Below are 20,163 nucleotides of genomic sequence, written 5' to 3'. Positions count from 1 at the left end.
CACTGCAGAGAAGTCAGGAGAACACCTCTGCCTTCCGGGATCAGGCAGCCAGCGGAGCCTCTCTTCCCCCAGCAGAGACGCCTGCAGGCTGAGGGGCACACGCTCACTTTGCTCAGTGCTGCCCCGAGAAAGTCAGACGGCTCTATGGAGCTGCTCTCTAACTGCTCAGACAGTGTGGGCAGGGCCAGGATTGGTGCGTCCATTGCTTCTGTACCCTGCAGCATTCCCTGATGGAGCTGTGGGAGTTCTGACCCAGCGCCGCCAGTGGAATAACGAGGAGGTGGTGGGATAACCAGGAGGTGGTGGGATAACCAGGAGGTGGTGGGATAACGAGGAGGTGGAGCAGTGGCTCACTGGGTGCTGCTGGACAAATCAGGCCATGCGCTCCTTGTGAATGCAAAACTCCAATTGTTTATTGATGGACTGCAACCAGAGTGAAAGTTGGGCTGCTGCCACAAAGCCGCTGCCTGCTGATGCTCCTCCGCTCAGTCCTTCAGCTGCAGCTTCTCCATCATCTCCACAAGGCTGTTTATGGTGGAGAACTGGAAAGAAACAAGGCAAGTGTCAAAGCAGGACACCGCTTCCCCCAGTATTCCACAACCCCCTTCACATCTGACAGACAGAGAACAAGAGCCGTGTCTGTGCTCGCCAAGGACTCACCTCTTCATGTGCAGCAGCAGCTCTGAGAGCAGCCTTCTTCATTTCTGCTCTCCTTTCTTTCTGTCGTCGTCGTCTTTCTATAGAGCAAGAGAAGAGAAATTCAGTTTGTCAATAGCAAAACCACGGAAACACGGGTACCACGAAAACAGACTGGGAAATCTCTCAGGAACGGGTATTTGCAGTGGGACGAGCAGAAGGCCAGCATGGATTTCATGGGAAAAGATAGGATTACACATTCTGGCACATCCTTTGGACTTGGTAGCCTTCTACTCTTTTCCCCTCCCTGCAGAAGGGAAGAAAAAGCAAAGCAAACCCCAAGCAAACTCCACGTGCTTGACAAGGGAAGCACCTCACCAGGGCAGCTGCAGCACCTTCTTACCTCTTCGCTTTGAGGTCCGGAACCGCTCGGTCGGCACTGGGGCAGGCCCAGGCTGTGCTGATGGAGCTGGCACAGCACCTCTGCTCTGATGAGGGCTCTGAGCCTTCTCCCCATTGTGCTCCACTTTCACTTGTTTGTTGGCAGGACCCAGCTCTGCCTTCTGCTCCTCCTCTTCCACTGCCTTGCGCTTTCTTGCCACCATGATCTTGGAGAGGGAGCAGTTGGCAACTGCAGGAGCAGCTGTTCCCCCTCTGCTGGGACCTGCTGCTTCAGGATGCCCTCCAGCCTGGAGAGGAGTTTTCATGGAGATTTCGCCATTTGGCTCAGCACCTCTCCCTGTTAGAAACAAGAAAGGGGAAGCAGCAACATTTAAGGAGTCCAGCACTACATTCAGTCTGCAAAATAGGCCACGATACTAGGAAATCTCATCTCCAGTCTCCACAGCAATGCACCTTAGGATCTTGGGTGAACTGTGGGCTTGCATTGTCAACTGGGACAGGAAAGGTAATTGTAATCCCCAGGGATTAAGACCTCAAGCAACATGCAATGACAACAGGCCCAGGAAAGGGCAGACAGAAAGCCTAACTAGAAAGACAGGGCACCAAACCCAGATGCCTGCTGCGTGTCGTACCTCTCTTGGGTGCTGTGCCATTCTCCTTGCTCCTCCCCTGCCTCCCTGCAAGCCTGTTGTCATCAGCTCCTGACAGAAAGGAAACAAGACAGACATGAAGAGCATCTCTTTGGAGGAACATTTTAGCACAGCCAACCACAAACTTCTGCTCCTCAAGCGTAGTTTTTTCAATTTGCCCTTCTGCTGCTACAATGGTCCGCCATTTCTGCAGTCAGCAGAGATCTGCAGTGCCCTTTCCCCTCTCCTCCATCACACGCCCCTTCACGCAGCCCTGTTTAGAGGCAGGTACCCACACCACAGCTCACAAGAGCTTCTTACCTGGGGAGGCTTTCCGTTTCCCCCCATGCCCAGCACCATTCCATGGACGCGCAGGCTCCATCCCTACAACAACAGATTGAATGTTGGTTTCCCAGGAGCAGCGCTGTCCTCTTAGCCCACATCCACCCCCCAAAACCAAAAGACACTGTTCTACAGCCAAAACAGAAACTGATGTTTAAACTGCAGGGCGCTTACACAGAGCATTACTGCTCTCATTCCTGCTCAGGTGGCAGCAGAGGAACCCAGCTCTGCCTGACAGCTCTACAAAACGCTGCACAAGTTGAGACATGGGTTTTTTGGTCTCTGAAGGGAATTCATTCAGCTCTGAGCGCCACCACTGACACACAGACTTCTGTCTTACTGCTGCCATCAGCTGTCACTGTCAGCCTCCCTAATGCTTCCACAATGGTTACTGGACATCCCTACAGCACTGCACCAACTCAGAAGTAATACTCATTCTTCCATCCTTCATGACAGAGGACTGAAGAGACTCACTTTTGCATGGTGCTAAGGATGCTCCATCCCCATCGCGTCCCTCTGCGCGCTGCAAGGCCCAGCTGGCACTGGGGCAGCCTGCTGGCTGCTGCTCCCTAGCATGGGGAACGGCACGGCGCTGCTTCTGAGGAGAGAAAAAAGGAGGGCCCATGGATACAGGCACCAACGTTTGCAAAGAGATGCAGTGTTCCAGATCGTGCCAGAGAGCGCTGAGTTATCACTAAAGGAAACACTGGGAGCGCATTCACAACATCTGCACAAGCTGCAATTTCTGGGCATATCCAGCTTTCTTATCGTTCAGGTGCAGAAGACAGGCGCTCTCAGACATCACTTCAGGGGGTTGCACCAACACACCTGCAAACCCCAGCATTATTCCAAGGGAAACAGTGTCTAGGGTTAGGGTTCAACACAGTTGCCACAGTTCAACCCATGCAAAATTACCGTGCGCAGCCTTAGCTCTTCACCATCATTTCTTCCCCACCCTGTACTGCTGCAGGCAGCTAGAACAAACTTCTCAGCAGAAACCCAGAGCAAACATGGCAAACCAGAACCAGGGACAGATGGCAGGAGGGCAGCGCCCGCTCTCGGCTCCCACCCTGCCCCAGCAGCTTAAGGAGCCTGGCAATGCTGTCCTTTTGCTGCACCGCACAAGCCAACTGGTTACTGAGCTCACTAAGGACCAGCAGGGCTCCCCCTGCTCCACCCCTGCCCCTCCAGAACCAGAGAAAGGAAGAAAACCCAAGTTAGAGAAACCCAGCCATACCTTTCCACGCGCAAAGCAGGAATGGCAACCGCGTCTGTGTCCCTGCTGGGACATGCTGGGGAATGTCTCAGAGGAAGCTCACGTTCCTGGGCTCCTCTCCACAGGGACTGACCCCTGCTGTTGGAAAGAGCTGGCTTCACTCTTCAACTGCCTCAGTCCCCAAAATCTCCTTTGGTAAACCAACCCTGAAGAAAGAACCTGCAGGGGAAAAATAGGAAAAAGCATTTTCCCAGCTTTCTTCTGCTCTGCACTTTAAGCTATCGGGCAGGGCAATACTCAAAACCAACTGCTAATGACAACTGTCTCCAAAATACATCCAGCTCCCGTACAGCTGCCATGAGTTCTGACAGCAAGCGTTCTTCTCCATCTCCTCCATAGTTTTGCACCTTGAAGCACACGGCTGGTGTTGCTGTCGTGAAGAAAACTCCTTTTGTCTCACCGCCAGCCTGGACAAGGGCTGACGCAGCGTGCCCAGCCCAGCCCAGCTTTCCTGCTGAGACACCCAGCACCAACCCCAGCTCACCTGGCCACTGCTCAGCCGCAGCTGGGCCCAGCTCTCACACACGCCGCAGCGCTGCTTCCAGTGGGCTCTCACAGGAAGATCTCTCAATGAAAGCACAGAGCTCGGTCTCAGTGTGCACCACGCTCACTACAGCACCAGCTCTGCTCCCAGCTGGGGCACAAACGCTCCCAGCCCGGCAACCACTGTGACCTCAGCAAGTGCCTGCATCACCGCTGGGCTTTCATCATAGACAAAGGAGTGGTCACCTCCCACATCCAAAGTTTAGGGAACCTTGAAGTAAAATACTTCAAGGAAATTGCACACACAGATGGCATGTTTTGCTATTCTTTTACACAAAGCAGAAGGGCAAAATGGGAGATACGTGCAGCAGCATCAACATCCCACTTGCTAAAGGAATAGAAAGACAAATATCAAAAGTCAATACGTGATTCTGATACAAGGAGGGAAACTAATTTTCATATCGCTTTTTATCATTTAAAACAGGCACTCACAGTGGGAAAATCGTAGGCCTCAAATTCTGACATAAAATGAAGCCACAGCCCTGCCACCAAGGCTGGCTCATCAGCACCCATTACCACAGGAGCACCTGGCAACTCACGCAAAATGAGCCGTGCAGAGAAGACTGCTGCATTTCTTCTTCTCCTGCCCCAGAAATTTGTTTTCCTACCCTAAAAAGGAAAGGACAAAAAACCAGGCAGGGCGCAGGCAGGGCGCAGCGCGTGCTGAACCTGCAGAACATTTGACCCTTCCAAAGTTCCTCCGAGAGCAATCCAAGCCTTCATATCCACTCCTGCTTTCACCACTGTTCTTACCAAAGCCCTTTTATCAGCTGGGGCTCCTCCCTGTCCTTTTCCACCGCCCTCCAGCGCCCGGCCGTCCCTTACTCACCTCATCAGGCTGCTTGGAGAAGAGTGCCCCTGCCCTTCAATAGGGTGCAAGGTTCGGGGCAAGGACTCCCAGGGCTCTTCCTCGTTTTCTATGAGAGCTGATAGCCCTACAGCTTAGGAAATAGAATCATAGAATCACCAAGGTTGGAAAAGACATAAAAGATCATCCAGTCCAACCGTTCACCTCTTACCAACAGCTCCCACTAAACCATGTCCCTCAACACAACATCCAGCCTTTCCTTGAACACCCCCAGGCTCGGTGACTCCACCACCTCCCTGGGCATCCATTCCAGTGCCTGACCACCCTTTCTGAACACTAATACTTCCTCATGTCCAGCCTGAATCTTCCCTGCCGCAGCTTGAAACCATTCCCTCTGCTCCTATCACTAATGACACGAGAGAAGAGGCCGACCCCCAGCTCACTACAACCTCCCTTCAGGCAGCCATAGAGAGCAATGAGGTCCCCCCTGAGCTCCTCTTCTCCATGTGACGGAGACCAGCTCAAGACGCCTGGGACAGACGGGCTTAAGGCTCTGGTGGCGCAAAAGCAAAGTTTATTGTTGTTACAGAGTTTTTATATCTTTTAGCTACAGGAGTATACAATACTTAAATCAGATAACATTCATGTGGCTGACAGCAATACATCATTAGTTAGTTAGCTCTTTGTATTATGATCAGTACAGTGATCAAAAGGTGTTCTCTCCACAGAACATGTTCTGCTCTTGGTCATGGAACGAAGAAGCTGTTAATTATGCTTGCTGGTTTCACATGGCAGTCCTTCCCTTTCAGGAGGGGCCGCATGTTACACGTGGCAGTCCTTCCCTTTCAGGAAGGGCCGCATGTTACACATGGCAGTCCTTCCCTTTCAGGAGGGGCTGCGTGTTCCCTGTTTGACCCTTTCAGGCCAGCCAGGTCTGTTTTGCTTAACAGTCTTCCTCATTCCACCCTTTTCTATTTTATTAGACCAGGGGTGGTGGTGGTTTGTTTTTTGTGTTTTCCATTTCCAATTTTTTAAGATTTATACGCAAATTTTGGAGTTTATTTGTTATCATTTTCATCAAGCATGGACAAACAAGAATTCCTATTATTATCATTATGGCAATGACTATCAGCCCATAAATTCCATTTCTAAATGATTTGAAGGACGAAAATGCAGATTTTAGAGCGCTTATAAATGTAGTAGTTTGAGCTGCTACTGAAAGATCTATATGGTGCGATTGTATCATATCGTGAATGTGCTGTCTCAATTCCCTAAGATCTAATGATGTGTTCGCATTATTCCATATGCCTTGAAGATGATCTTGTATTTTATTCCAAGAGAATTTGGTATTATTGTATTCAACAGGAGTCACACAGATAGCTCGGTATTCTGCATGACATAAGAGAGATTCACGAGTAGCTATAATTTGTAACTGTCTTCCCAGGATGTCTACTGTATCCTTTAAGGAATTGAGACGCAGTTCAATCTTTTCATCCCAAGTAGCTTGATTTTGTAACGCTTTAGATACATTAATTGATAATTCATTAACATAAGCTGCTGTCTGAATACTAGTTGTTAAAGAAATAGAAGCTACTGTTGTTACTGCTATGGCAGCAATGAGCGCAGCTATTCCGGCTATTATTAATCCGACCATTCGCTTAGATCTCTCTATTAATTGCAAAGAAGTTTCTTGGAGAATTTCCATTCCCTTATCAGCATACCAATAATGTGTCAAATTTACAGGAAGATAGACATAATCAGGTTGCTTTACTAACAAGAAGGAACTACTGCTACTATTAAGACAATTAGAGATTACACAATCGGTACAACTCACTATGCTATTCACAATATTCAGTGGTCCGCTTAAAAAGGCATAAGGTTCTGGAACACAAGCTCGCATATAAAACTCAGTTGTATAACTCTCTGCAGTCATTGCCCATTTATTATTTATTTGAATCCAAGTCAAGTTTAATCGTTTTGCTTTGATTTTTTCCATGGCTGCGACTGCTTTCCATAAATTAGAATAGAACGTATGATTGTTTTTTGTCCAAATTCCTGAGACCAAATTAATTGGTCGCCCTTGATTTCCTATCATATTCCAATCACAGATAGTGGAATCAATGCACACTGTTTCGTTAGCTCGACATGCTCTCCATAAAGGTGCAAATTCTGTTTTTGGAGTGATTGTGCTTTGACATAAAGGAAAATTTAAGGGAGGTGTTCCAGAACCTCTTGTCCCATTAGCTAAATCTATATAGAGAAAATTCAGAGCCCAATGAATTCCTGTTGAAACATTGGTATCCCAATCTTGCTGCATTATAATTTGTTCACACAATGGATTCGTCTGGGTTAGAGTCAGTCTCTGAATCTTCCTTCGCAGTTCTCCCATCTTTGTTTTTCGGCATGACGGACGTATCTCTCCGGTATCCACCATGGTGAGGTTTCGTCTGTAGGGAAAAAACAAACATATCCTCTGCCCCAAATTAGTACAGGATCAGGACCATAAATTTTACCGTCCATTGGATTTCTCCAATATACCATTGGTTTATCTCTTTTTATTACTCCAGTGTCTATCAGCAGCCGATTTTCCATTATCATCCAATGTCAAAAAATTTAAAACAAATAATGCATGTGATAACATAGAGGACGGAGTATCTTTAATTCCTCATGTCCCCCTTTTTATTTTCTTTAGTTGAGTTTTCAATAAATGATTAAATTTTTCTACTATACCTTGGCCTTCTGGATTATATGGAATTCCAGTTTTATGGTAAATTTTAAAATGTCGACAAAAGGTTGCAAAACTGCTACTTACATAAGCTGTCTTGTTATCGTTTTTTAATGATTTCGGTGTTCCCATAACGCTAAAACAATGCAAAAGATGGTTGCATACATGAGAGAGTTTTTCACCAGACAAGTCTGAGGGCTACTGCAAAGTGAGAGAAAGTGTCAATTGTTACATAGACATAAGAAGATTTTCCAGAAGAAGGTACATGCGTGATATCCATCTGCCATAAATCATTAGGCATTAATCCTCTGGGGTTCACTCCAAAATGAGGAACTGGTAATAAAGGGGCACAAGAAGAACCGTTCCGCATATTCGGAAGTCCAAAGCAAATATTCACCTCCACTTAACACAGCCTTCACCAAACTTTTCCAGTCAGAAGGGGGAAGAATATTAGCAGCTTCAAGCTCTTTCAGTTGTTTAAAAGGAATAGGCTCATAATCATTCAGAATGCCACCGTTTGCAAGTTGACACTGTATGACAGGGAAAACTTGAGACGGAAAAAGTTGCCCAGAAAATTCATCAATTGTCTCCCCAGCTTTCCTAGCTTCTTTTAATGCTAATTGCATAGGGGATTGTTGCATAAGCAAAGCATCTACTCCAGGCGGGGGAGGCATTCGCCCTGCTCGAAAGGCAGGTGAAACAGCAAGGGGATCTGATCGAGCCTGATTGACTATCTGTTGTGTCTGCACAGCGGCACCAGCAGCCTGTAACGCTGGGAATACAGCCGCTAAATCCTTATGGTGATATTCAGCAGCCTCTTTTTCTAATTCTCCCCAGTCATCAGGGGGTAAAATATCCTTTGTTATGTTAGTGCTAGGAGGTTTACAAGGCGGCAAGTCGTTTGCTAATTTACAAATCAAAGGTTGCTCATACTGGGGAGGGGAGGGTGGGGGTGCCGATGGCATAGACAAAGGGATATGATCAAGAGATTTTGATCGCGACAAGGCAGGATATAACTTTTCTGTTGAGCGAGTGGTCCGCTGCCACTTCTCATCTCCTGTGTCTCCTCTGAGACATTCTTTTATTAGAGTCCAAAGTGTAAAGGTATCAATAGGTACCTTCTCAGGACCATGCACAGCATAATAGCCCTGGAGTCTTTCGCCTACTTTATTCCAAGTTTCAATATTAATAGTTCCATCCCTGGGAAACCAGGGGCATACTTCCTCTATAAAATCTAAAAAACGACTAATCTGACCCCGAGTCACTTTTACTCCTCGGGCAACTAATAATGATTTCAGCATTGCAGAAAAAATGCCTCGTTCTGTACTTGCAGCTTGTCCCATTTTATTTAACAATCTGTCCAATTCCCTAGTCCTTACCTCCCTATTCCAACTTACCAACCGCGGCTCGTGGGAGGAAGCGACGCCTTTGTCATATGGAGTCCGAGATTCCCGGGTTTCGGCACCATATGACGGAGACCAGCTCAAGACGCCTGGGACAGACGGGCTTAAGGCTCTGGTGGCGCAAAAGCAAAGTTTATTGTTGTTACAGAGTTTTTATATCTTTTAGCTACAGGAGTATACAATACTTAAATCAGATAACATTCATGTGGCTGACAGCAATACATCATTAGTTAGTTAGCTCTTTGTATTATGATCAGTACAGTGATCAAAAGGTGTTCTCTCCACAGAACATGTTCTGCTCTTGGTCATGGAACGAAGAAGCTGTTAATTATGCTTGCTGGTTTCACATGGCAGTCCTTCCCTTTCAGGAGGGGCCGCATGTTACACGTGGCAGTCCTTCCCTTTCAGGAAGGGCCGCATGTTACACATGGCAGTCCTTCCCTTTCAGGAGGGGCTGCGTGTTCCCTGTTTGACCCTTTCAGGCCAGCCAGGTCTGTTTTGCTTAACAGTCTTCCTCATCCATGCTGAACATTCCCAGCTCCTTCAGCCTCTCCTCAGCAGCCCTGTGTTCCAGACCCCTCACCAGCTTTGTTGCCCTCCTTTGAACACGTTCCAGGGCCTCGATGTCTTTCTTGCAGTGAGGGGCCCAAAACTGGACACAGCACTCGAGGTGCGGCCTCACCAGTGCTGAGCACAGGGCACAAACACCTCTCTGCTCCTGCTGGCTGCACTGTTTCTGATGCAAGCCAGGATGCCATTGGCCTTCTTGGCCTCCTGGGCACACTGCTGGCTCCTGTTCAGCCCAGCATCCATCAATACCCCCAGGTCCATTTCCTCTACACAGTCCTCCAGCCACACCGCCTCAAGCCTGCAGCGTCGCCTGGGGTTGTTGTGGCCGAAGTGCAGGACCCGGCATTTGGCCTTGTTGAAACTCATCCCATTGGCTTCAGCCCAGCTCTCCAGCCTGTCCAGATCCCTCTGCAAGGCCTCGCTACCCCCAGGCAGATCCACACTTCCAGCCAATTTGGTGTCATCTGCAAATTTACTGCAGGTGCACTCGATGCCCTCATCCAGGTCACCAATCAAGATATTGAAGAGGACAGGCCCCAGCACCGACCCCTGGGGAACACCACTCACGACCGGTCGCCAGCTGGATTTCACTCCATTCACCACCACTCTCTGAGCTCGGCCCTCCAGCCAGCTCCTCACCCAGCCGAGAGTGCACCCATCCAAGCCTCGGGCTGCCAGCTTCTGCAGGAGAATGCTGTGGGAGACAGTGTCAAAGGCTTTGCTGAAGTGTAGGTAGAGCACATCAACAGCCTTTCCCTCATCCACCAGATGGGTCACTAGATCATAGAAGGAGATCAGGTTGGTCAAACAGGACCTGCCCTTCACGAACCCATGCTGGCTAGGCCTGATCCCCCGCTCATCCCGCACATGCCGTGTGATCTGCTCCATAACCTTCCCTGGCACCGAGGTCAGGCTAACAGGCCTGTAGTTCCCCGGATCCTCCTTACGACCTTTCTTGTAAATGGAGTCACATTGGCAAGCCTCCAGTCTTCTGGGACCTCACCAGTGCACAAGGAGCGCTGACAGATGATGGAAAGCGGCTCGGCTGTCACCTCTGCCAGTTCCCTCAGCACTCTCGGGTGGATCTCATCTGGCCCCATCGACTTGTGGCAGGCCAGTTGGAGCAGTAGGTCTCTGACTGTTTCTTTCAGAATCACAGGGGGATTAGTGTGGTCCCCAGCCAAGATTACCAGGTCAGAGAGAGGAGTATCCTGAGGATAACTGGTCTGACTTTTAAAGACAGACGTAAAGAAGGCATTCAGAACCTCTGCCTTTTCCTTATCCTCAGTGGTCACATTCCCAGCCTCATCCAGCAAAGAGTGGATGGTATCTGGACCCTCTAGCCACACATCCCTCCATAGCCCACCTTATACACCCATTCAGCCCCCCATAGCCCCTCCCAAACCCCCCCGTGCTCCCCATAGCACTGTTTCCCCATAACATCCTCACAGTCCTCTATTGCCCCAAATCCCCCATATACCCCAATTCCCCACCACAGCCCACGATATATCCATACACCTCCCTATACCTCACAGCTTTCTGTAGCCCCCACTCCCCCATATCCCTCCCCAGCTCTCCACAGCTCCCTCTCCCCCCTCTATTTCCCCATTATCCCCCTATATCTCTCCCATAGCTCCCTATAGCCTCATATCCACCCCATAGTCACAGCCCGTCCCGTATTTATCCCACTTCCCCACATCCCATCCTGTCTGCATCCGCATCCCAGTCCCACTCCCAGCCCCTCACCCCGCATGAAGCCAGGTTACGGCTGCCCAGGTGTCCCCTGTCCCGGTGCCGCTCACCGTTCCCCCAGCTCCGGCGCCTCTGTCCTCAGCACCGCGACGCTCGTGCCGCGGTTCCATCTCGGTGCTTCCGGACAGCTCCGGCGCACAGCAGCGGTGCCGCGCGGGGCGACCCGGGCTGCGGGAGTAGCAGCGCCTGAGGGGAAAGCGGGGCGGCTCCGACCCGGCTGCTAACGGCCGTTCCCGCGCGCCGCGCCTCAGCCAATGGGAGCCGGCGGCGCTGCCACTGACCAATGGGAGCCCGGAGGCAGGACAGAGCTGCACCGGACCAATGAGAGCCCGGGGGCGGGGAGGTGCGGGGCCGTTGATAGGAGGAGCACTGGCATGGGGCGGGGCGGTGATGGGGGCGGGACTTCAGGGTGCGCCCTATTGCTATAGGGGGTGGGAGATGGGATTGGGATTGACAGGTGGGAGATGGGGATGGGATGTGGGATTAGGATGTGAAATTTAGGATTGGGATGTGAGATATGGGATGGTTATGGAATGGGAGATCGGTAATTGGAATATATATGGGATGGGCCCTGGGTATGGGATTAGGTTGGGATGGATGTGGGATCAACAGGGGAAGAGTGTGGGATGGACTGGGGAAGAATATGGGGCCGGGGTGATAATGGGATGGATAAGTGTACGGGGACTGCTGAACCACAGCCTGAACCTCTGACCGGTCACCTGAGGCCAGCCCTGAGTCAGCCATGGGAGCACAGGTGAAGGCAATTCACCTGCGCTGCCGGGAGTGGTGGAGCCTGGCTGCACCCCTCCGAGACCCATTTAAGAGCTGACTGCCAGGGGAGAAGGATCCGTTCTGGTGATCCGCTCCACTGGAGTTTACCACATGAGCCTAAGGTAGGGTGAGTGTCTTTCTTTTCTGTTCTAGTATAACTGCATAAGCCGAGCTCTCGGGTATACTGTGTCATCTGTATATTCATTGATTGTATGATAATGTATGGAATGGATGTGGGGATATGGATTTAGGATGGATATGGGGTAGAAGATGGGGATAGGATGTGGGGGTATCTCTGCTTTTTTGTGTGCCCTGTTCCTCAGAATGGGGTAAGCAGTTCTGTGGAGATTTACTAGGTTGAGTCCTTGTGGGGGTAAGGAAAATTGAAATGAATAAGCTCCTAATGCAGTCTAGCTACGACATGACTACAACTAGGTTCAGTGTGTTAGTTCTCCACATATTGCACTGGAGGTCACACAACACCCAGTTTATTTCCTTGACTTTCACATTTCATACTGCCATGAATGTAATTCCTTTCAGTTTTCTCTGCTGTCGGTCGTTGCTGTGCCACACATCTCTTCTCCAGCAGGCTCAGCCTGATTATAGCGGTGCTGCATTCTGTGTGTCTACCAACAACTGGGGATCAAACTTTCCCCCAGGCCTGGTTTCCATTTCTCTCTGTCATACGTGTTCATTTGTTAAGGGCAAGAAATGCTCATGTATTCCACATTTTAAAAGGTTGGTACTTCCTTAAGAAGAGGAAGGAAACATCCCATGAACTCGTCGAAGGCCGAGGCCGTCTTTCAGACCCCGTTTTGTATTTAGGTTTTACTTTCCCTTGTGATGTGTCGCAGTGTTTTCAGAAATGTCCCTTTTAACTCTGACAGAGACTTGGTTGGTGCTTGCAAATTCTGTAAATAATAGTGAGAATGAAAGGTGAAGTTCAGATGACTTTGTAAATAACTGTAGGAAAATTGAATATGGAAGACAAGAGCTCAGTCTTGTTTCCGGGTATCAAAGCTTTTGCCGCATTTGGTATCTTCAGGAATAGTTTCTCAGAGCCCACTTCCACCCGCAGCACCGATTTGATGCCTGTGAAAGCCTGCTGAGTTCCAGTGAGCAGGTATTTCTTACACCTAGCTTAAAGCATAGCAGAGAATCCAATTGTAATTTCTTGCACAGAACGCATACATGTCCTCACTGCAGAGCTCCTATCGTTGTTCCCCAGCTCTGGGTGGCTTAATGTCCAATGAGATATTTCTTTTGTGTATCTCTTACACACTCCCTCGTATTAATCGTGTAACAGAAACGACCAGGACCTCTTTGCACTTGACCTCTCTCTGTCAATTTAACTACTTTGCAGTGTCTCTTCCATTTCTAGAAGTTGTATTTTGTTGCTCATTCGGCATCTGAGTGAAGTAATTATCATCTTGTTTTCACATTGACAACTACGAGCTACGTGAAAAAGGCCTGCAAGTCAGTACGTGGATAGGTTATAATGAGGAGAAGGGACTCCATGGGGACATCTTTTCCAGCATCCCTTCTCTCGACAAAGCCTCCCTTACCCATCCCTGCTACTTGGTGGGAGCAATTTGCTTTGAACCTCATTTTGTGGACTTCTGAAGTTCTGAGTTAGTTAATGACTTAATTTCCAGCCTATGAGCAATATGCAATCTGTCACGTCACATCAGGCCTACAGAAATTAGTCCAGCACGAATGTTCTGATACCGTGATCTCTATAAGAGGAATATTTTTAAAGGATAACAGACATTCGGTAATACAAAACCTTACAGTTCTTTGTGCATCAGCCTGAGGAGAATTTAGCACTGCTGGGAAATGCATCAAACGCCTTCTCAGTTCAGAGCTATTTGTAGCATTTTGTGATTCAGCGATACTTCAGTTTCTCCACTGAATGTTTTCCTGCTGAAACATGAGAAGAGTGATTTGCTGTTGTTTTTCCATCTGCACAGATCCCAAAAATCCACCTCTGCTTTCCCTCCCCTCCCCATCTCCTCCCTCCCCTTCTTCTCTCAATAATTATTTCATTTCTTTCTGAATCGGCCTTCAGGCATCATTCTGTGATAACACAAACTCCATTTCTAAAGAAATAGACACACCTGAGTTTCCGGTGGCTTTGCAATATGATCAGATGCTTCATCTCAGCATCTCCTTCAGTCACAGAGATCTCTGGAATGGCATAACAGATAAGGAAGTAGATGTAAGTATAAGAACAGTTGCTAATTACTCACAAGTAACTCCTGTTGTAAACGTGGAACTGTTGAAAATAGAATAAAAACATGTGAATAAATTCTGAAATGCGACAACTGCATTTTTCCTTCTCTCTCCCTTCTCCATAACTCCAAACAGGGAGTTGTACGTTCAGAAGAAGTCCTAACCGGGCTGCGAAAAAAGCCCCTTCCCTCGAAGGAAAGCAGGAGGGTGATGTCTCACGTTCCCAGCTACGGAAAAGCACTGTGCACTCACGGGTCGAAAGCGGCACTCGCGGTGAACCGCTCCGGAGCTCTGAGATCAGCAGCTGAGTGCAGAGTTCTCACTCAGTACAGACAGACACGGACCTGCTGGAGTGCGTCCATAAAAGGGCCACAGAAATACGCCCAGAGATGGAACACTGCTCTTACTAGGACAGGCTGAGAGAGCTGGGGAATGGAGAAGAGAAGGCTCTGGGGACACCTGAGAGCATCTCAGGGGGGCTATAAGAAAGGAGGGGACAGGCTCTTTAGTAGGTTCTGCTGTGACAGGATTGGTCACGGGGAAATGGTTTCAAACCCAAGGAGGAGAGATTAAATTGGAAATGAGGAAGAAGTTGTTCACAATAAGGGTGGTGAGGCACTGGCACAGACCGCCAAGAGGTGCTGGATGCCCCATCCCTGGAGACATTCTAGATCAGGCTGGACAGGGCTCTGAGCACCTGGTGGAGCTGCAGGCGCCCCTGTTCACTGCAGAGGAGTTGGACCAGATGACCTTTGAGGGTCCCTTCCGTCTCAAACCATTCTGTGGTTCCATAGAGCCATGCAGGGTGTTTCAGCTGCTCACTGTGCACGATGCTCCCACGTGTGCTGCTCTCTGAGCAGCCCTTCTGCTGCAGGAGGCTGACACCGAGTGCTGCTGTCCCCGCAGCTGGCCCACGCCTGCAGTGCTGGATGACACAGGGTGCAGCCATGAAAGGCATGAGTCCTGTCCCATGCTCTCAGCCAAACCGTTTGCTGCTGTGCTTTGCGGGTCCTCCCACAGCCCAGCACTGAGCAGGAGCCCTGCTTCTCTGGGGCTGCCAGCACGACCATCTCTGCCTGTTTGGCATTGCATGGAGTGGTGAGCAATGCCCTGGGCTACCAGCTGCTACGTCTGTTCCAAATGTACTCTGAAAACACCTTGGGAGATGCTTCGTACTTGCACACGCAGAGCCCAGCGCAGCACTTCCCCTCTGCTGCCTTGGTCCCACAGAGCTGGGTGCCTGTAGAGCCAGGGTTTGGACAGCAGGCTGTTTGTGCAAGGCAGTGCTCTCCCTCTCCACAGGCAGCATCCTGCCTGAGTGCTCACCAGCAAAACACTGGGGCAGGAGGGAGGGAAAGCCGTGTTTTGTCCCCCAACAGCTGTCTGACACAGAGGTAATTAGCCGGGAACTAATCGGGTTAGGGCTCAAGGGTGTTCTGTGGGCAGCAGGGAGCGAGGTGCCCGCCTGCCCCCCGAGCTGAGAACAGCGTGGGCAGCAGGGAGCTCTGCCTCCCGCCACTCCTCTGTGCGAGTGCTGAAGTTTCCCCATCCCTTCTTTGCCCCCACCTGCTGCTCCTCTGGGGAATAGAGAACCTGGCTGCCTTAGGCGGACCTCAGGGACGTGTATTGAAATGCGTTGCCCCATTAGCGCTTCGTTTTTATTAATTCGTCCTGGAAAGCGTTTACGGCCTCTTCCTAATTCTTCCTCTCAGGGAAAATACGGAAAAAATAGAACTCCACGAACAATTTGTAAAAGCGACAGCAGTGCCGTTAGGGGGATGTATTTGGGGGCGGGGGGGGAGATGTTCCAGGCAGGAACGTGCGAGGCTGGGGACGGCAAAGTCCCTCAAAGCGCAGGAGCGGTGCTCGACACGCACCCACAGAAGCGGCGCGGAGGCGGGGATCCGCCCGGCACCGCTGCCCTCCCGGCCCCGCAGCGCTCCGCTCCCAGCGGGACGCGCCGCGCGGGCCCTCCCTCCGCGCCGGGCTCTCAATGCGCCGCAGCCCCGCGGCGCTCCGCCGCTTTCCGCCCTGACTTCGGGGCCTCGCACCGCGCGAAGCGACGGCGGGGCCTTTGCGCTGCCCCCACCCACCACCTCCGCCCTCTGCTGCGTTCGGGAGGCGCCCCTCCAGCACTCGGAGGCGTCCGTGCGGGGACATTTGACTCTCAGCGCGCGGCCATGCTCACCCCACACGCCCGCCCCCGACAGCCGCTTTCCGCGAGCACGGCGGACGCACGGCAGTCCCACGCGCGCACCTCCCCGCGGACTTCCCAAAGCCGGTGCGGCCCTCTCTGCTGTGCTTTTTCCCTCCCCCTCTCAGCAGATGTGGACCGGCACGGGCCGGGACGGTGGGCCCGCCTCCCGCCGCGCCTCCGGCGGTGCCGACGCCGCTGGAGCTCGGCGCTCCGGTCCGCTCCCTGCGGCCGCCCCGAGGGCTGCCGTGGCGCGGGCAGGTGGGTGCGCGGCCGGGCGGGCGGGGAAGTTGGAGCGGGAGCCCCGGTGGCGCCAGGGGAGGCCGGCTCCGGAGCCGCGAGGAAGTTGCGGGGTGCCGCGGTGCGGAGATCTGGAGGCTCCGCCGGGCGCCTCTCGGGGCTTTACGTAACGGCGGCGGGGCCGGGAGCGGCGGAGCGGCTCAGCCCGTCCCGCGCTGCGCGCCGCACTTCGCCGCCCATCAGCGCTTCCCATCCCCGGCAGCGGCGGGCGAAGAGCCGCTCCGCTCCGCGCTCCCCCCGGGTTCCCTTCCGGTTCCCCCCGGTTGCTCGGCGCACTGCGGGGATGAGGGGCTGCAGCTCCGCGGAGCCGGGCGGTGTCGCTGCACACCGGGCACACGCCGAGCTCCCGAAGCCTCGGAGCAGCCGCTGCTCTGCACAAACCCGGCTTTGAATTGGCCGGCCGGGAAAACTTGTCCTGCTGCAGGAACGGGGTGCAGAGCTGGGGCAGCTGTGTGCTCGTGGGCGCGTAGGGATGGAATGCTGCTTCTGCGTTAGATGTGAGAAAGGGGGAATTGATCTGAAGAAGCAGAGCACAATGCTTTTGTATTTTGTAACTTGTCCTTAGAAATAGTTGCTGTGAAAAGGTAGAAATAATGTATTGTTAGTAACGTGCTTTAGAAATATAGCTGCTGAATTGTGTGATTAATTAAGCTTGCAAAACTGCAATAGTTTTTAAATGATGCAAATAGTATAGGTATGGTATTATGGGCTAGAAAGCATACTGAGGGCTGTTCTGTTTGGATAAGAGACCCTCAGCAAAAGAGAAACAGACTTAACAAACATCAAAGGAGCCAGGGCCTCTACACAAGGCTGGCTTGCCTGGCTCTGTGGGTAGGCTGGGATGCAACAGGCAGGCATCAAGGCACCCCCCTTGTCCTCCTTCCAAGCTCATCTCTATGCAGGAACGAGCAGAAGTCCAGGAACTACGACCGAGTGTTGAGTGAGCAAGTGTGAGAAGTCACTAATAAGCGATGTGTGCTCAGCTGCAACAGCTGATGTTCATCCAGTATCCGTAGGTTCAGTTGAGTGTCGGGAAGATTGTGAACCTGAAGCACTCAGCCAATGAGGAACCAGGGGAGAAAGAGATCTGCGTGGAATAATAGGGCATAAAGGATGTAAGGCTGTTTTCGGGGCGCTCTCCTGCCTGCAGGAGGCCCGGCCTTGCAATTGCAAATAAAATCTGCTTTATCAGAAATACCGTCCTGATAAATTATTTGGGTATTTCCAACAAGGGCAAAGACAGGGATAGCCTTGGGGTGGTTGGAGGCAGAAGGATGTGCAAAGGGTCGAGTTAACTGAAAAGCTGGCTCGATAGGGTTGTCCTGATGTGACAACAGAGGTGTCACAGAGGTGAGCATGTTTAATCCTGGAGTCTCTTCTCGTGGGTGCTGGAGCACACAGAGGTGGAGGTCAGCATGCAAGGCATTCTGAGGGCTGCAGACTGAGGGGCGGCTGAAGATGCGTTCTGGTGCCACAGATGGTGGTGACTGTACAGCTCTGGGGTTAGGAGAGGAAGAGTGGCTGCAATGCAGTATTCTGGGAGGCTGCACTGTCAGGACAGTCAGTTCTCAGCTCCAGTGACCCCAGGAAGCTGAAAGCATTGATGTAGGTGACAACTGCTGAGCTGCAGTCTGAGCTCAGTCTGTCAGCAACTAAAGAGCCAAATCAGTGACTGAAGGCATACCGTAGATATCCCAGAAGAAAGTTCTCCCCTTTGTCAGCCCTCAAGTCCATGGAAAGGGAACAAAATGCCTGCTCCAGGTAATTCACTGAAAGAGAGTAGAAAACAAGCAATACAGTTTCCACAATCACAGTTCAGTTCAGAAATATGTGAATATTTATCCTCAGAAGTACTTAAATACATACTAATTAAAAAAAAAAAAAAGCCAAATGGCTGAAGTGATGATTTCTAACCTTACAGACATTATCTGCCTCATTTTCTTCCTTAAAAAACAATTGGGAGGGGACAAAAAGGCCAGCTACAACTTATACACCAAAGAAAACACAAAACGTTTCCAGTATCTTCCTTAAGAAAGAAGTTGGAAACTGGATGTAGGCTTCAACATCTGGGAAGCCTCTATTGAAGGAGCAAAGGGCTCGTTCATCTAATAAGAGCCATGATTTCAGGACGGCAGCTACTGCCATTCCTTTCCATCCAAAGCTGTCGTTTAACTTTCACTGCACCTGTTTCATGCAGCCACCCATTCGTTCTGCAGTGCACTGAACGATGCAAAGAATTCAGATCAAGGGAAACAATCCAATCTTCTTAATTTCCTGATGTGAAACCTTTCCCAGTATCTTGGAATAGCACTGATCACCGATTGTGCACCAATTTTCTGGAGTTCAGAAAGTTAAAGTACAAAGGCAAAAATTTCTCTGGTGGCAGAAGTTTAATTGCAGGGCCATCTGCTGAGACTGACATCTCGAGGGAAGCAGCATCAATGCTTTCTCAGATGTACCCATGAACACCACACAGCTATGTGATCTACCTGTCCACGGATCTCTAACGGCAGAAGTAGAACATTTATAGCTAACTACACCAGAAAAGAAATGCTTGGCACTGCAGCTGAGCAGCCTTTCAAGGGACAGCTGAAAAGTCTACCAGCTTTAGAGGACAGTGATGCTCTAGAACCAGTTGAAATGTGCCACTTATTTCACTTGACAGAAGAGGAAGTGCTGTATCCTTATGTGCAATAAAGATCTTGGCTACAGCTGTAGCACCAGATTGAAACAATTACTGTCACCTCTGTTCTCCTTTATCACACTGGCCATCTCTCTGATTAAAATACATTGTATTAAAATGGCCACTTAAATGGCCACATGAAATGAACAACAGCAAGGTTCCTATTTGTTTCAGTGCATTTGGCTGTACAAGGAGGTATCATCCAGGTGAAACTCCCTTCACTAGGAAAGCATCACGGACACAATGGTATCATGGAACTGCTGGGCTTTGTCCAGGTACACGCCTGGAAAAAATAACAATGAAAGAAAACTAGAAGGAAAACGAAAAGGCCAAAAGTAATCGTAGAATCATAATAGAAAGATTCAGTAAAACCCAGAGCTTACCTCATGTCTCTATTGTAAGCACACCCACTGTTGACAGAATCCTCACAGGCATGAAGGGACTTGTAAAGAAGAGCGCTGGTTTGGATTCGCTCTGCACAGCGGCTGGAAGAACTGTGCACATCTCCATTACTTCTCATGCCTGTGAAAGTCATTGTCTCGACATCGTTGCTGCCACTGCTGGTTCTGTATTGAACATGAGAACACGTGAAACTCCCATTTACTCGGTTCCCCTAAGGATTAAATGTGAAATGGCAAATGGTTCAATCGTGTATCACAATACAATCTGTAGAGAGGATACTACACCCTACTACAACCCTAACTTTAACCCAAACCCTAACCCAAACCCTGCCCTAAACATAACCCTAACTCTAAACCTTACTCTAAGCCTAGCCATAACATTAATCCTAAACCTAATTCCAAACCCTAAGCTTAACCCTAAATCTTACCATAACTTTAACCCTCAACCAAACCCAATCCCTAACCCTAACACTACCCAAAATTAACCCCAAACTCT

The 20,163-nt window shown here is 50.3% G+C and overlaps 1 protein-coding gene and 1 pseudogene across 1 annotated transcript; both read right to left on the bottom strand.

Moving 5' to 3' along the window:
- The window catches only part of LOC125685972 (RANBP2-like and GRIP domain-containing protein 1), a 73,319-nt pseudogene that overhangs the window by 37,620 nt on the left and 15,536 nt on the right, over nt 1–20,163 (bottom strand).
- LOC125685993 (endogenous retrovirus group K member 5 Gag polyprotein-like) lies at nt 5,194–11,293 on the bottom strand. Its single transcript, XM_048929591.1, has 3 exons — nt 11,137–11,293; nt 9,882–10,028; nt 5,194–8,876 (listed from the first exon to the last, which is right to left on the bottom strand). Exon 3 carries the CDS (start codon nt 8,702–8,704, stop codon nt 7,655–7,657), a length of 1,050 nt encoding a protein of 349 aa, XP_048785548.1. The 5' UTR covers nt 8,705–8,876; nt 9,882–10,028; nt 11,137–11,293; the 3' UTR covers nt 5,194–7,654.

The sequence above is a fragment of the Lagopus muta genome, chromosome 30, assembly GCF_023343835.1.
Source record: "Lagopus muta isolate bLagMut1 chromosome 30, bLagMut1 primary, whole genome shotgun sequence".
In the NCBI taxonomy this organism is placed as follows: Eukaryota; Metazoa; Chordata; class Aves; order Galliformes; family Phasianidae; genus Lagopus; species Lagopus muta.
This window is presented reverse-complemented; position numbering and strand designations above follow the sequence as displayed.